The sequence below is a fragment of the Garra rufa genome, chromosome 1, assembly GCF_049309525.1.
Source record: "Garra rufa chromosome 1, GarRuf1.0, whole genome shotgun sequence".
NCBI classification, from domain to species: Eukaryota; Metazoa; Chordata; class Actinopteri; order Cypriniformes; family Cyprinidae; genus Garra; species Garra rufa.
In genome coordinates this window covers 52,442,965-52,459,155 of record NC_133361.1, presented here as the reverse complement: position 1 = coordinate 52,459,155, position 16,191 = coordinate 52,442,965, and the positions used below count along the sequence as shown (strand labels likewise).

The 16,191-nt window shown below is 34.3% G+C and overlaps 1 protein-coding gene and 1 non-coding gene across 2 annotated transcripts; both read left to right on the top strand.

Moving 5' to 3' along the window:
- The first annotated feature begins 1,438 nt into the window (after nucleotides 1–1,438).
- chadla (chondroadherin-like a) lies at nucleotides 1,439–15,458 on the top strand. Its single transcript, XM_073833143.1, has 9 exons — nucleotides 1,439–1,597; nucleotides 2,389–2,583; nucleotides 2,726–2,881; nucleotides 10,407–10,552; nucleotides 10,642–10,880; nucleotides 11,157–11,434; nucleotides 12,663–13,355; nucleotides 13,870–14,036; nucleotides 15,104–15,458. Exons 1-9 carry the CDS (start codon nucleotides 1,439–1,441, stop codon nucleotides 15,456–15,458), a joined length of 2,388 nt encoding a protein of 795 aa, XP_073689244.1.
- A 651-nt stretch (nucleotides 15,459–16,109) lies between these two features.
- Nucleotides 16,110–16,181, top strand: trnaq-cug (transfer RNA glutamine (anticodon CUG)). Its single transcript has one exon. It is a non-coding gene; the product is annotated as a tRNA-Gln (tRNA).
- The last annotated feature ends 10 nt before the right edge of the window (nucleotides 16,182–16,191 follow it).

The following is a 16,191-nucleotide window of genomic DNA, read 5'->3' as shown; positions in this document are numbered from 1 at the left end:
TGCAGTTTAGCTGGCAACCTCGAGTCAGGGGGGAGGGGGAGAGGACACACCGTTCTACAGTATTTTGAAAGTGGTTGCAGTACCAGTTTTGGCCACAATCCTACATACGGTTCCTTTAAGGGAGCACCATCTCCAGTGTCCGTACTCAGTCTCCGCACATCTTGAGTCTCACTGAGTTCAGCAGACGTGTTTGGAAGTTGCTCTGAAGACAAGTTTTAATGTTAAACACATTTGTAATGAAAAGTAAAACGCCTGCGAGATCGAGAAAATATTTCCTCATCATTGTCAAGTTTAGTGCAGCAGAAACTCGTACAACTCGAACCAGAGGTGAGTTGTCTCTTTCCTTTTTTACTAATCTTTTTTTTTACAGAAATAACAGTTTAAATTCAGCTCAATAATATTACTCTGCTCAATTAAATTTTGCAACCAGTATTAATGAAACCGATTTAAAAAATGGAAATGAGTAAAATACTTTGCCTTTCTCCATTCACGCAAAGTTTAGAGCCGCTGTGAATTGTGGTACCACTATGTTAACTGTGTAAAGGGCAGGATGGGGTCAGAGGTCAAAATGCAAGAATTTACCTTTGGTGTTTAAAACGTAAGTAGCCTATTATGTTGTATTTGGTTCAAAATAGGAATACAGTCTTTAAAAAGTTTACAAGGGCTGTAACAATAATTGTTCTAATGTTAATTTTGTTATATGCTACTGTTCATAAGTTTCACGCTTTTAAATGAACCATTTCACGCATGGAGGTAACTAAAGTGGACAGATATTTGGAAGCTATTTTGAACCATTTAAGTTGTAGCCATGGGCGTAAATTTCATTTAACACTAGGGAGGACAATAAATATAAAATTTCTCATGAGCAATCGCTTTATTTAAAGTGAATAAAATACCCTACTTACTGGAGTTCAACATTAATTGAGCCGCAGCCACACACCTGACTCGTGTGTGTAGAGTAGGTGAGATGAACTGGGAAAACCGGCATGGGCCAAACCACTGTGAGGAAGGGGAGGGGAAACTCAACTGTTTCTAAATGCATTTGTGGTTGTAGTAGCACACTGGATCTCATTATCCTGTCACCAGCTCCTTCCCTGTTTCTGTCTGGCTGAGTCAGTGGTCCGTAGGACTGTGGAGTGCAGAGTTTAAAGCTATCTAAAAACATACTTCATTAGGTTAGCTGACTAATGATATTTAAAGAAACTTTCATGTACAAATAAATGGACATGCAAGTTTTTTTACACATTAAAGAATAGGCCTAATGCCTGTTTAGAAATTGTAAAAATTAACAAAAAGCATTTTTAAAGTCTTTGTTAAATATGTATTGCTTAAAACTTTGCGCCGTCTTGTTAGTATGTTTTTGTTTTTTTCTGTTATATTCAAATGCAGATAATAATCCGTTTCCATCAGATCCCTTCAGCTGGAGGAGGTCAGCACCATGAGACTGATAGTACCATGCCTGCTTTTTTTCCTAATGACCTCTGTGCCTGTGGGTCAAAGTGCAAAATGCCCGCATGTCTGCGTCTGTGACGACACAAAGCTCACTGTGACATGCATTGGGAAGAATCTCACACATATTCCTCCTACTATAAACGAGGTGAGTGAGATTTTCCACATCCACACTGTAAAAAAAACATCAACAAAAAAACAATTTGTCGGGTCAACTTAGGCAAGGCAAGGCAAGGCAAGTTTATTTATATAGCACATTTCATACACAATGGTAATTCAAAGTGCTGTACATAAAAATTTAAAATAATAATCACAACAATAAAAACAAAATTAAGAACATTTAAGATGATTTAAAAAAAAAAAAAGAAAATTCTTAAAATAATTTGTTACCCTGCTGCCTTAAAATTTAAAGTTCAGTCCACACAAATAAGTTAATTCAACTTGAAATGTTGTACTAAGTGAAAACTTAGATATTCGAGTTGACTAAACTGAAAAAAAAAAATGTTTGTTAAACTTAACAGCTGGTTGTTACCCAGCTGCCTTAAAATTGTAAGTTGAATCAACTCAAATATCTAAGTTGTCACTTAGTAAAACTCAGCAAATAGTTTTTTACAGTGCAGTACAGAACACCACATAAAAAGTATCATACTTGTGTCTTAAAATAATAATGATAGTTTACTGTCTAATCCCTCAGAAGTTGCTTTTGCATCCAGATTGTGCATGATCTCCACCACCAAACAACTAGGTGATACATGACACTATACCAGACTAACCAATATACTGTGCCCTCCTGAACTTCATTCCTAAAAGGTAAAAGTTGGTATGGAGGGTTAATAACACTTCTAATACCTGACTAACTTATAGGATCTGCTAGCACTATTGTGATCAACATGTGAATCAACATATTCATATGCAGTATTGCAATGGCCTTTATCTCAGATCACAGTGAAATTGGACCTGAAGAGGAATAATCTTGGGGAACTGGCCAAAAGTGCCTTTAAACACACACCTTACCTGACCCACCTGAACCTGCAGGGATGCAGTATCCAGTCCGTGAGAGAGGGGGCGTTCCGGGGACTTTCACGTTTGGTGCAGCTTGACCTCACTAGCAACAATATTGACATCCTCTACCAGGTATATGCCAGCTATTTGCTTTGAGATGTGGAAGTGTGTTCATTTTAGATGAATAGAGCTTCTAGCTGACCAATCATTCTAGCTGACAGTTTAAAATGTGTTTGCGTTTGCCGCTATGTTGTTGATCTCTCCCCTCCTGTAGGAATCATTTGATGGTTTATCATCCCTGAAGCAGCTGTATTTAGACCGGAACCGCATTGAAGAGATCCACCCTGGAGCGTTTGCTGCATTAACCTCTTTAAACTTGCTCTCCCTCACTCATAACCAGCTAGTCTATCTTCCCAACATGGCATTCCAGGTACACTAACGATCAATTTTTTTTTTTTTTTTTGTACAGAAATTAAGTCAGACAACCAGCCTAGGTTGGTTTTAACTGTCCTTTTTTACAGAATCAGCTGGTTGTTAACTTCTTATTTAAATCAGCTGGTTTTAGTTGGTTTTTCTCTTAATCAGCTGGTTTAACTTGGGTTTAGCTGGTTTTTAGCTGGACTTTTCCAATCACGTTAGCAATATGTTAAATGATGCTGAATTTGTTAACAACATGCTAATCATTTTAAAAACATGCCAACATGCTAATCATGTTAAAAACATGCCAATAATTGTAAAAACATGCAAACAAAAAACATGATAATCATGCTAGATACATGTTTTAATCATGTTAAAAACATGCTAGCAACATGCTAATGTTAAAAACATGTCAATAATGGTAAAAACATGCAAACAAAAACATGCTAATCATGCTAGATGTTTTAATCATGTATAAAACATGATTAAACGCTAGTCATCTTAAAAACATTCCAATAATGGTAAAAACATGCAACCAAAAACATGTTAATCATGCTAGATACATGTTTTAATCATGTTAAAAACATGCTAGCAACATGCTAATGTTAAAAACATGTCAATAATGGTAAAAACATGCAAACAAAAACATGTTAATCATGCTAGATACATGTTTTAATCATGTTAAAAACATGCTAGCAACATGCTAATGTTAAAAACATGTCAATAATGGTAAAAACATGCAAACAAAAACATGCTAATCATGCTAGATGTTTTAATCATGTTAAAAACATGATTAAATGCTAGTCATCTTAAAAACATTCCAATAATGGTAAAAACATGCAAACAAAAACATGCTAATCATGCTAGATACATGTTTTAATCATGTTTAAAACATGCTAGCAACATGCTAATGTTAAAAACATGTCAATAATGGTAAAAACATGCAAACAAAAACATGCTAATCATGCTAGATACATGTTTTAATCATGTTAAAAACATGCTAGCAACATGCTAATGTTAAAAACATGTCAATAATGGTAAAAACATGCAAACAAAAACATGCTAATCATGCTAGATGTTTTAATCATGTTAAAAACATGATTAAATGCTAGTCATCTTAAAAACATTCCAATAATGGTAAAAACATGCAAACAAAAACATGCTAATCATGGTAGATACATGTTTTAATCATGTTTAAAACATGCTAGCAACATGCTAATGTTAAAAACATTCCAATAATGGTAAAAACATGCAAACAAAAACATGCTAATCATGCTAGATGTTTTAATCATGTTAAAACATGCTAGCAACATGCTAATGTTAAAAACATGTCAATAATGGTAAAAACATGCAAACAAAAACATGCTAATCATGCTAGATGTTTTAATCATGTTAAAAACATGATTAAACGCTAGTCATCTTAAAAACATTCCAATAATGGTAAAAACATGCAAACAAAAACATGTTAATCATGCTAGATACATGTTTTAATCATGTTAAAAACATGCTAGCAACATGCTAATGTTAAAACATGTCAATAATGGTAAAAACATGCAAACAAAAACATGCTAATCATGCTAGATGTTTTAATCATGTTAAAACATGCTAGCAACATGCTAATGTTAAAAACATGTCAATAATGGTAAAAACATGCAAACAAAAACATGCTAATCATGGTAGATACATGTTTTAATCATGTTAAAAACATGCTAGCAACATGCTAATGTTAAAAACATGTCAATAATGGTAAAAACATGCAAACAAAAACATGCTAATCATGCTAGATGTTTTAATCATGTTAAAACATGCTAGCAACATGCTAATGTTAAAAACATGTCAATAATGGTAAAAACATGCAAACAAAAACATGCTAATCATGCTAGATGTTTTAATCATGTTAAAAACATGATTAAACGCTAGTCATCTTAAAAACATTCCAATAATGGTAAAAACATGCAAACAAAAACATGCTAATCATGCTAGATACATGTTTTAATCATGTTAAAAACATGCTAGCAACATGCTAATGTTAAAAACATGTCAATAATGGTAAAAACATGCAAACAAAAACATGCTAATCATGCTAGATGTTTTAATCATGTTAAAACATGCTAGCAACATGCTAATGTTAAAAACATGTCAATAATGGTAAAAACATGCAAACAAAAACATGCTAATCATGCTAGATGTTTTAATCATGTTAAAAACATGATTAAACGCTAGTCATCTTAAAAACATTCCAATAATGGTAAAAACATGCAAACAAAAACATGTTAATCATGCTAGATACATGTTTTAATCATGTTAAAAACATGCTAGCAACATGCTAATGTTAAAACATGTCAATAATGGTAAAAACATGCAAACAAAAACATGCTAATCATGCTAGATGTTTTAATCATGTTAAAACATGCTAGCAACATGCTAATGTTAAAAACATGTCAATAATGGTAAAAACATGCAAACAAAAACATGCTAATCATGCTAGATACATGTTTTAATCATGTTAAAAACATGCTAGCAACATGCTAATGTTAAAAACATGTCAATAATGGTAAAAACATGCAAACAAAAACATGCTAATCATGCTAGATGTTTTAATCATGTTAAAAACATGATTAAATGCTAGTCATCTTAAAAACATTCCAATAATGGTAAAAACATGCAAACAAAAACATGCTAATCATGGTAGATACATGTTTTAATCATGTTTAAAACATGCTAGCAACATGCTAATGTTAAAAACATTCCAATAATGGTAAAAACATGCAAACAAAAACATGCTAATCATGCTAGATGTTTTAATCATGTTAAAACATGCTAGCAACATGCTAATGTTAAAAACATGTCAATAATGGTAAAAACATGCAAACAAAAACATGCTAATCATGCTAGATGTTTTAATCATGTTAAAAACATGATTAAACGCTAGTCATCTTAAAAACATTCCAATAATGGTAAAAACATGCAAACAAAAACATGTTAATCATGCTAGATACATGTTTTAATCATGTTAAAAACATGCTAGCAACATGCTAATGTTAAAACATGTCAATAATGGTAAAAACATGCAAACAAAAACATGCTAATCATGCTAGATGTTTTAATCATGTTAAAACATGCTAGCAACATGCTAATGTTAAAAACATGTCAATAATGGTAAAAACATGCAAACAAAAACATGCTAATCATGCTAGATACATGTTTTAATCATGTTAAAAACATGCTAGCAACATGCTAATGTTAAAAACATGTCAATAATGGTAAAAACATGCAAACAAAAACATGCTAATCATGCTAGATGTTTTAATCATGTTAAAACATGCTAGCAACATGCTAATGTTAAAAACATGTCAATAATGGTAAAAACATGCAAACAAAAACATGCTAATCATGCTAGATGTTTTAATCATGTTAAAAACATGATTAAACGCTAGTCATCTTAAAAACATTCCAATAATGGTAAAAACATGCAAACAAAAACATGCTAATCATGCTAGATACATGTTTTAATCATGTTAAAAACATGCTAGCATCATGCTAATGTTAAAAACATGTCAATAATGGTAAAAACATGCAAACAAAAACATGCTAATCATGCTAGATGTTTTAATCATGTTAAAACATGCTAGCAACATGCTAATGTTAAAAACATGTCAATAATGGTAAAAACATGCAAACAAAAACATGCTAATCATGCTAGATGTTTTAATCATGTTAAAAACATGATTAAACGCTAGTCATCTTAAAAACATTCCAATAATGGTAAAAACATGCAAACAAAAACATGTTAATCATGCTAGATACATGTTTTAATCATGTTAAAAACATGCTAGCAACATGCTAATGTTAAAACATGTCAATAATGGTAAAAACATGCAAACAAAAACATGCTAATCATGCTAGATGTTTTAATCATGTTAAAACATGCTAGCAACATGCTAATGTTAAAAACATGTCAATAATGGTAAAAACATGCAAACAAAAACATGCTAATCATGCTAGATACATGTTTTAATCATGTTAAAAACATGCTAGCAACATGCTAATGTTAAAAACATGTCAATAATGGTAAAAACATGCAAACAAAAACATGCTAATCATGCTAGATGTTTTAATCATGTTAAAACATGCTAGCAACATGCTAATGTTAAAAACATGTCAATAATGGTAAAAACATGCAAACAAAAACATGCTAATCATGCTAGATGTTTTAATCATGTTAAAAACATGATTAAACGCTAGTCATCTTAAAAACATTCCAATAATGGTAAAAACATGCAAACAAAAACATGTTAATCATGCTAGATACATGTTTTAATCATGTTAAAAACATGCTAGCAACATGCTAATGTTAAAACATGTCAATAATGGTAAAAACATGCAAACAAAAACATGCTAATCATGCTAGATGTTTTAATCATGTTAAAACATGCTAGCAACATGCTAATGTTAAAAACATGTCAATAATGGTAAAAACATGCAAACAAAAACATGCTAATCATGCTAGATACATGTTTTAATCATGTTAAAAACATGCTAGCAACATGCTAATGTTAAAAACATGTCAATAATGGTAAAAACATGCAAACAAAAACATGCTAATCATGCTAGATGTTTTAATCATGTTAAAACATGCTAGCAACATGCTAATGTTAAAAACATGTCAATAATGGTAAAAACATGCAAACAAAAACATGCTAATCATGCTAGATGTTTTAATCATGTTAAAAACATGATTAAACGCTAGTCATCTTAAAAACATTCCAATAATGGTAAAAACATGCAAACAAAAACATGTTAATCATGCTAGATACATGTTTTAATCATGTTAAAAACATGCTAGCAACATGCTAATGTTAAAACATGTCAATAATGGTAAAAACATGCAAACAAAAACATGCTAATCATGCTAGATGTTTTAATCATGTTAAAAACATGATTAAACGCTAGTCATCTTAAAAACATTCCAATAATGGTAAAAACATGCAATCAAAAACACGTTAATCATGCTAGATACATGTTTTAATCATGTTTAAAACATGATTAAATGCTAGTCATCTTAAAAAAATGCCAATAATGGTAAAAACATGCAAACAAAAACAAGCTAATCATGCTAGATACATGTTTTAATCATGTTAAAACATGCTAGCAACATGCTAATCATGTTAAAAACATGTCAATAAAGGTAAAAACATGCAAACAAAATCATGCTAATAATGCTAAAACATGCAAGCAAAAACAAGCTAATCATGCTAGATACATGTTTTAATCATGTTAAAACATGCTAGATACATGCTAATCATGTTAAAAACATGTCAATAATTCGCTGGATTTTTAAATTCACGGTAGTGATATGTTAAATGATGCTGAAAATGTGTTAACATGCTAATAATGCTAAAAACATGTTAGCAACATTCTAATAGTGCTAAAAACAAGCTAGCAACTGCCTCTGAAGGCAGCATTTTAGAGCTTTAAGACGCAGCCCATGTAAACATGATAAAAACATGCTAATCATGTTAAAAAGATGCCAATAATGTTAAAACATGCAAACAAAACCATGTTAATCATGCTAGATACATGTTTTTTTAATCATGTTAAAAAAGATGCCAATAATGGTATAAACGTGCAAACGAAAATATGTTAATCATAACATGCTGCCTATGAAGGCAGCATTTAAGAGCTTTCAGAGGCAGTCCATGTTAAAAAACATGCTAGCAACATGCTAATCATGTTAAAAACATGCTAGCAATATGCTAATCATGTTAAAAACATGCTAGCAATATGCTAATCATGTTTAAAACATGCTAGCAATATGCTAATCATGTTAAAAACATGCCAATAATTAGCTGGATTTTGAAAAATTCACGGTAGCAATATGTTAAATGACGCTGAAAATCTGTTAATAACATGTTAATAGTGCTAAAAACATGCTAGCAACATTTGGAATTTGCATCAGGACGTGCCTTGATGCATTGGAATGCTGCCTCCGAAGGCAGGATTTTAGAGCTTTCAGACGTAGCACATGTTAAAAAAACATGCTAGTAACATGCTAATCATGTTGAAAACATGCCAATAATGGTAAAAACATGCAAACAAAAACATGCTAATCATAACATGCTGCCTCCTAAGGCAGCATTTTAAAGCTTTCAGATGCAGCCCATGTTAAAAAAAAACATGCTAGCAACATGCTAATCATGGTAAAAACATGCCAATAATGCTAAAACATGCAAACAACATGCTAATCATGCCTAATACATATTAATCATGTTACAAAAACATGCTACCCTGCCGAAAAAACAGCTAAAACCAGCCTAGGCTGGTTGGCTGGTCTTAGCTGGTTTAAGCTGGTCTCCCAGCCTGGTCAGGCTGGTTTTAGCTGGTGGTCTCCCAGTCAAAACTTTGGAAAGTGGCCAAAACCCCTCTAAAACCAGCCTGCTGACCAGCTAAAACCAGCCAACCAGCCTAGGCTGGTTTTACCTGTTTTTTTTTTTTTTTTTTTTTATCAGGGTTAGCGTGTTTTAAAACGTATCTAGCATGATTAGCATGTTGCTAGCATGTTTTTTTTTTTTTTACATGTGCTGTGTCCGAAAGTTCTAAAATGCTGCCTCCGGATCCAAATTCCAAATGTTGCTAGCATGTTTTTAGCACTATTAGAATGTTGCTAACATGTTTTTAGCATAATTAGCATGTTGTTAACAAATTTTCAGCGTCATTTAACATATTGACCATTTTACGGTGAATTAAAAAATTCAGCTAATGGCGTGTTTTTAACATGATTAAAAAACATATATCTAGCATTAGCATGTTTTTGTTTGCATGTTTGTACCATTATTGGCTGGTCTTAGCTGGTTTAGGCTGGAAGTAGCTGGTTTTAGCTAGTCTCCCAGCCTGTCCAGGCTGGTCAGGTTGGAAAAATTGCCAGCCTGCTGACCAGCTAAAACCAGCCAACCAGCCTAGGCTGGTTTTATCTGTTTTTTTCAGCAGGGTAATCATCCTAGAAACATGATAGCAACATGCTAATCAAACTGGAAATTTGATTAACAACATGTTAACAACATGCTAATCATGCTAAAAACATGATAATTAAGCTAAAAATCTGTTATCACATTTTAAATCATATTTAAATGGTTAAATCATCTTTAAACTTTGAAATAAAACCTTCAAACTTTAAGCATTTAAAACCTTTTCAAACTTTCTGGCCTGGCTTTTTCAAGCCAAACTCAAAGTTTGTCATAAAACTTTACTCATGTAGTTTTAATCAAATAAATGCAGACTTGTTGAGCATAAGAAACTTGAAAACTTAAAAAAACATGAAAAAATCAACCTCATACTTTCAAACAGTAATGTTTTTCGTCAAATTCTAGTGAATTCTTAAAGCATCTCAAAGGTTTCATTACATTGTCATAATCTGCCCAGTCTGAATTTGCACTTATTTTGTTGGTTGGTTTGGAAGCTTTATGAAAATGTTCTGTAAGGGCATTTTGTTATATGAATAATTTTCCTCCTGAATAATTCCCAATTATCTGTCTCCCAAGGGAATGCTGAATATCCAGTTATTGCGCTTGAGTCATAACTCACTAAATAATCTGGCGACAGAAGCCTTTGCTGGTCTTCTTGCACTCACACACTTAAACCTGGACCATAATGAACTTCAGTATTTTCCAACCAAAACTATGACCAGGTAACCACTCTTTTTTTGCCAAACAAAATAAATTATGGTTGATGATGTTAGGCACCTTCATAACTCACTGTTCTCTCTTTTTGTCTCAGATTGCTGGAGTTGACTCACCTAGACATGAGCTTTAACCCTATGACATATCTGGTAGAGGAGAGTGTGTGCCTGCCAAAACTCACACATCTCTCTCTAAAGCACATGGCCTTACAGGACCTGTCTGAGTCGGCTCTGTCTCTGTCTCCTCAAATCTCTCACCTAGATCTGAGCTACAACCAACTTCCTTACATACACGCCCTCAAAATGTCCTCTCAGCTCTCCAGCCTTAACCTCACTGGTAATCATGAATACAAAATTGCCAATGGTCCCAGTATTTCGTTTTTTACCACACTAACATTTCAGTCGGTATGATTATTTTCACAACAATCTTTGCAACTACTTTTTTTTTATAATCTTGTATTAATATTACATTTATTTTTTATTCTAAAATTGTCTTACATGTAGTACATTATTATCTTCACATGATTGTAATTTTAAAGATTATGTGATTTGTTCATTTTAAAAATCTCAAAATCAAACTGTGAGGTGATAGCTATCATTAACTGTCCCTCAGGGAACCCCATCAGATGTACTTGTGTACTGCAAGGGCTGAAGATGTGGGCACTAAGCTCAGGAATCAAGCTCAATGGGGCCTGTGCTTGGCCGCCACACCTTTCAGATGAACCTCTACAGGATGTTCACGAACAGGACCTCCGCTGCAGACCACATGATGAGCTGATGCCGGATGTGATGGAAAAGGAAGGAAAAGAAGAAGATGAAGTGCAAGAAAAGACAGTGCCAACTGCCAAGCCAAAGAAAAAGATCAAATGCCCAAAGAATTGTCATTGTGAGGTGAGAAAGGGTTTTAATACGATAAAATAAAACTTAAAGAATAATTCACCCCAACATGAAAATTTGCTGAACAATTACTCACCATCAGGCCATCCATGATGTAAAAGAGTTTGTTTCTTCATCAGAACAGATTTGGAGAAATTTAGCTTTACATCACTTGTTCACCAATGGATCCTTTGCATTGAATGGGTGCCGTCAGAATGAGAGTCTAAACAGCTGATAAAAACACAATAATCCACAAGTAATCCACACCATTCCAGTCCAACAGTTCAGTCTTGTGAAGTTAAAAGCTGCATGTTTGTAAGTAACAAATCCATCATTGAGGCATTTTAAACTTCAAACTGTTGCCAACGGCACCCATTCACTGCAGAGGATCCATTGGTGAGCAAGTGATGTAATGCTAAATTTCTACAAATCTGTTTAAACTCAAAATTTTATATGGCCTATGGATGAGTAAACTGCCAACTGACTGTCTATCTTAAATCGAATACATACAGTTGAGCTCAAAAGTTAACATACACCTTGTAGAATCTCCAAAATGTTAATTACTTGACCAAAATAAGAGGGATCATACAAAATGCAATGTTATTTTTTATCTAGAATTGACATGAATAAGATATTTCACATAAAAGATATTTGCATATAGTCCACAAGATAAAATAAACGTTGAATTTATAAAAACTGACCCTGTTCAAAAGTTTACATACACTTGATTCTTAATACTGTGTTGTTTTTTGTTTATTTGTTTAGTGATAGTTGTTCATGAGTCCCTTGTTTGTCCTGAACAGTTAAACTGCCCGCTGTTCTTGAGAAATAAATCCTTCAGGTCCCATGAATTCTTTGGTTTTTCAGCATTTTTGTCTATTTAAACCCTTTCACACAATGACTGTATGATTTTGAGATCCATCTTTTCACACTGAGGACAACTGAGAGACTCGTATGCAACTATCATTCAAGTAAAAACACAGTATTAAGAATCAAGTGTATGTAAACTTTTGAACAGGGTCATTTTGATAAATTCTCTTGTGGACTATATGTAAATGTCTTTTATGTGAAATATCTTAGTGTAGTCAGTGACAAATAAAAAATAACATGCATTTTGTATGATCCTTCTTATTTTGGTAAAATAATTAACATTTTGGAGATTCTGCAAGGTGGATGTAAACTTTTGACCACAACTGTATCTCCGTCTCACTCCATTTCTGTTCTCTTTACTCTCACCATCAAGACTGCAGCTACATTCGCTACATGTGAGGACCTTGGCCACACTAAAGTGCCCACTGGTTTCCCTGGCAACACTCTTCTGCTTGACATGCGTGGCAACCATTTCCATTATCTCCCCAGCAACAGTTTCCCCGGCGTCCCAGAGGTGGTGTCTCTTCACCTGGACAGCTGTAAGATCCATGAGATTGAGGGTGGTGCTTTCCGGGGCCTGAAGGGGCTGATGTACCTCTACCTGTCTGAAAACCAACTGTCCTCCCTGGACCCAAAAACCTTTGAAGGTGCCCATGAGATCCTGTACCTTTATCTAGAGGGCAACAAACTCACTCAGTTTCCATCTTCAGCTACACTGGCTCACATTCCCAAACTCCTCGAGCTGCATCTGGAGCGAAACCTTATAGCTAAACTAGAGCCTTCAGGACTCCTTTCTCCGGTCCCTCAGCTGACGGGTCTCTACCTCGACAACAACATCATCGCAACCATAATGCCAAAAGCTCTGGATCCAGCACCCAAGCTGGATGTTCTTCAACTTGAAGCAAATGCTCTGACCAAAGTGCCGAGTGATGCGTTAGACCACACCCCTGTTTTGTCGGAGCTCCGCCTTTCAGGGAATCCGATTCGCTGGATCAGGCCAAGAGCATTTCAGGTGGTGGCTCAAAGTCTAAAGCACCTGCACATTGACAGAATGGGTCTTCAGAAGGTATAGATATATTTATGCACTATTAAAGGGATAGTTCACACTAAAATGAAAATTCTGTCATTAATTACTCACCCTCATGTCATTCCAAACCCGTAAGACCTTCATTCATCTTTAGAAGACAAATTAAGATATTTTTGATTAAATCCGAGAGCTTTGTCCCTGCATCGATTCGTGATATCACATCAGAGGCGGTTGAAGCACTGATGTCACATGAACTGTTTTAACAATGTCTTAACTACCTCTCTGGGCCTTGAACGTGTCAGTTGTGTTGCTGTCTATGCAGGGTCAGAAAGCTCTGGGATTACATCAAAAATATCTTCATTTGTGTTTTGAAGATGAACAAAGGTCTTATGGTTTGGAACAACACGAGGGTGAGTAATTAGTGACAGAATTTTCATTTTAACATGAACTATCCCTTTAATAGATTCAGAAACGACAGTTATTCCTTGCTTTTACTAATCTCAGTAATGGAAAATGTTCTTTCTGTCTCTCCTTGCTTGATTTGTGGTCATAGATGAGTGCGAAGTCTCTGGTAGGGTTTGGTCCTGGTCTGCTGTCTTTGTCTCTGGAAGAGAATCAGTTAGAGGAGTTGCCTGACCTTTCACCTCTTACTGGACTTCAATACCTCAACCTCAAGAAAAATCCACTAATGTGTGACTGCAAATTACTACCATTTTACAGGTGAGAAATCTATCTATCTACAGTTGAGGTCAAAAGTTTACACCCCCTATTCAGAATTTTTCCCAAAACAAGAGGGATCATACAAAATGCATGTTATTGTTTATTCAGTACTGACCTGAATAAGATATTTTACATAAAATATGTTTATATATTGTCCACGAGAGAAAATAATAGTTGGATTTACAAAAATGACCCTGTTCAAAAGTTTACATGCACTTGATTTTTAATAATGTGTTGTTACCTGAATGATCCACAGCTGTGTTTTTTTTTTGTTTTTTGTTTGGTGATAGTTGTTCATGAGTCCTTTTCACACTGAGGACAACTGAGGGACTCAGAAACTATTACAGAAGGTATGATGCTCCAGAAGGAAAAATATGCATTAAGAGCCGGGGAGTGAAAACTTTTTGAATTTGAAGATCAGGGTAAATTTAACTTATTTTGTCTTCTGGGAAACATGTAACTATCTTCGGTAGCCTCTGAAGCATTCAGTACTAAATGGAAAATGTAGAAAAATGTAGATCTCCATTCTGTTCAAAAGGTTTCACCCTCTGACACGTAATGCATGTTTTTTCCTTCTGGAGCATCAGTGAGTGTTTGAACCTTCTGTAATAATTGCATATGAGTCCCTCAGTTGTTTTATTGGAAAGGGTTCAAATAGACAAAAATGCTGGAAAACCAAATATGTGGGACCTGAAGGATTTTTCTGAAGAACAGCAGGCAGTGTAACTGTTCAGGACAAACAAGGGACTAATAAACAACTATCAGTAAACAAAACAAAAAAAAAAAAAACACAGCTGTGGATCATTTAGGTAACAACACAGCATTAAGAATCAAGTGTATGTAAACTTTTGAATGGGGTAATTTTTATAAATTCATCTATTATTTTTCTCTTGTGGACTAAACGTGAACATCTTTTATGTTAAGTATCTTATTCAGGTACTAAATAAACAATAACATGCATTTTGTATGATCCCTCTTATTTTGGTAAAATAATTAACATTTTGCAGATACTGAAAGGAGGATGTAAACTTTTGACCTCACCTGTATCTATTTCAACTTTCTTTCAGATGGCTGAAAAATTCAAGTCTGAGCCGGGTTGATGCTGTGTGCGGTTACCCCTCTGAGCAGCGAGGTCAGTCCGTGATGGAGGCAGCCATCTTTAAGAACTGTTCTTCAGAAAATGCTCATTCCATCAATGAGACCTCCATCCCTACCAAAGCCACTACTCCAAAGAAACCCATGCAGACCACAACAAAGGCCAGACCAGTGCAAACTGAACCAGCAAAGACCAAACTAAAAGTGCCACCAAAGAAAAAAGAATCTAATAAACTCAAACCAGTGCGGGCCCAGAAAACAACCAGGCCGAACAAGAAAAAAAGAAGAATGCGACAAAGGATCAAGTCATCAATGAAGAAGCCGTAGAGTTTTTGATTTGAACTCACTGGTGAAAAAAAAAACAGATAAAACCTAAAGCCTAGGCTGGTTGGCTGGTTTTAGCTGGTCAGCAGGCTGGTTTTAGAGGGGGTTTGACCACTTTTCCAGCCTCGCCAGGCTGGGAGACCAGCTAAAACCAGCTACTTCCAGCTTAGCCCCTATGGCTTAGCCTATGCTGGTTTTAGCTGTTTTTTTTTTTTTTCAGCAGGGCTAAGTGAATGATATATTATATTTATCTGGTGAACAAATTTGCTACTGTTAGTTTACGTTTAGGTAAAGCTAGGTAAATGATGAACTGGCTTTAACTGAAAATGTGGTGTTTACTCCTACTAACGACACACTATTTGCCTGTTAATACTGGAAAGCTGCTTTGACACAATCTGTATTGTTAAAAGTGCTAACGTTATATAAATAACAGTTGCTTGACTTAAATAAGCTATGCGAATTTAATAGACAATTTCTTAAATGTGCAATTTATTTCAGTGTCATATTCTATGTGTCATTTCAAATAAATAATCTATTTAAAAAAATGTTCTGAATTTCCTTACAAATTAATACAGATGAAGATTCTGAACTACGCAGATTACAATTATATAAGCGTTTCTTTAAATAAGGAACTATTTTGCTAAAGCCCCAACTGGTTCCATGGTGTAATGGTTAGCACTCTGGACTCTGAATCCAGCGATCCGAGTTCAAATCTCGGTGGAACCTAATCTTTTCC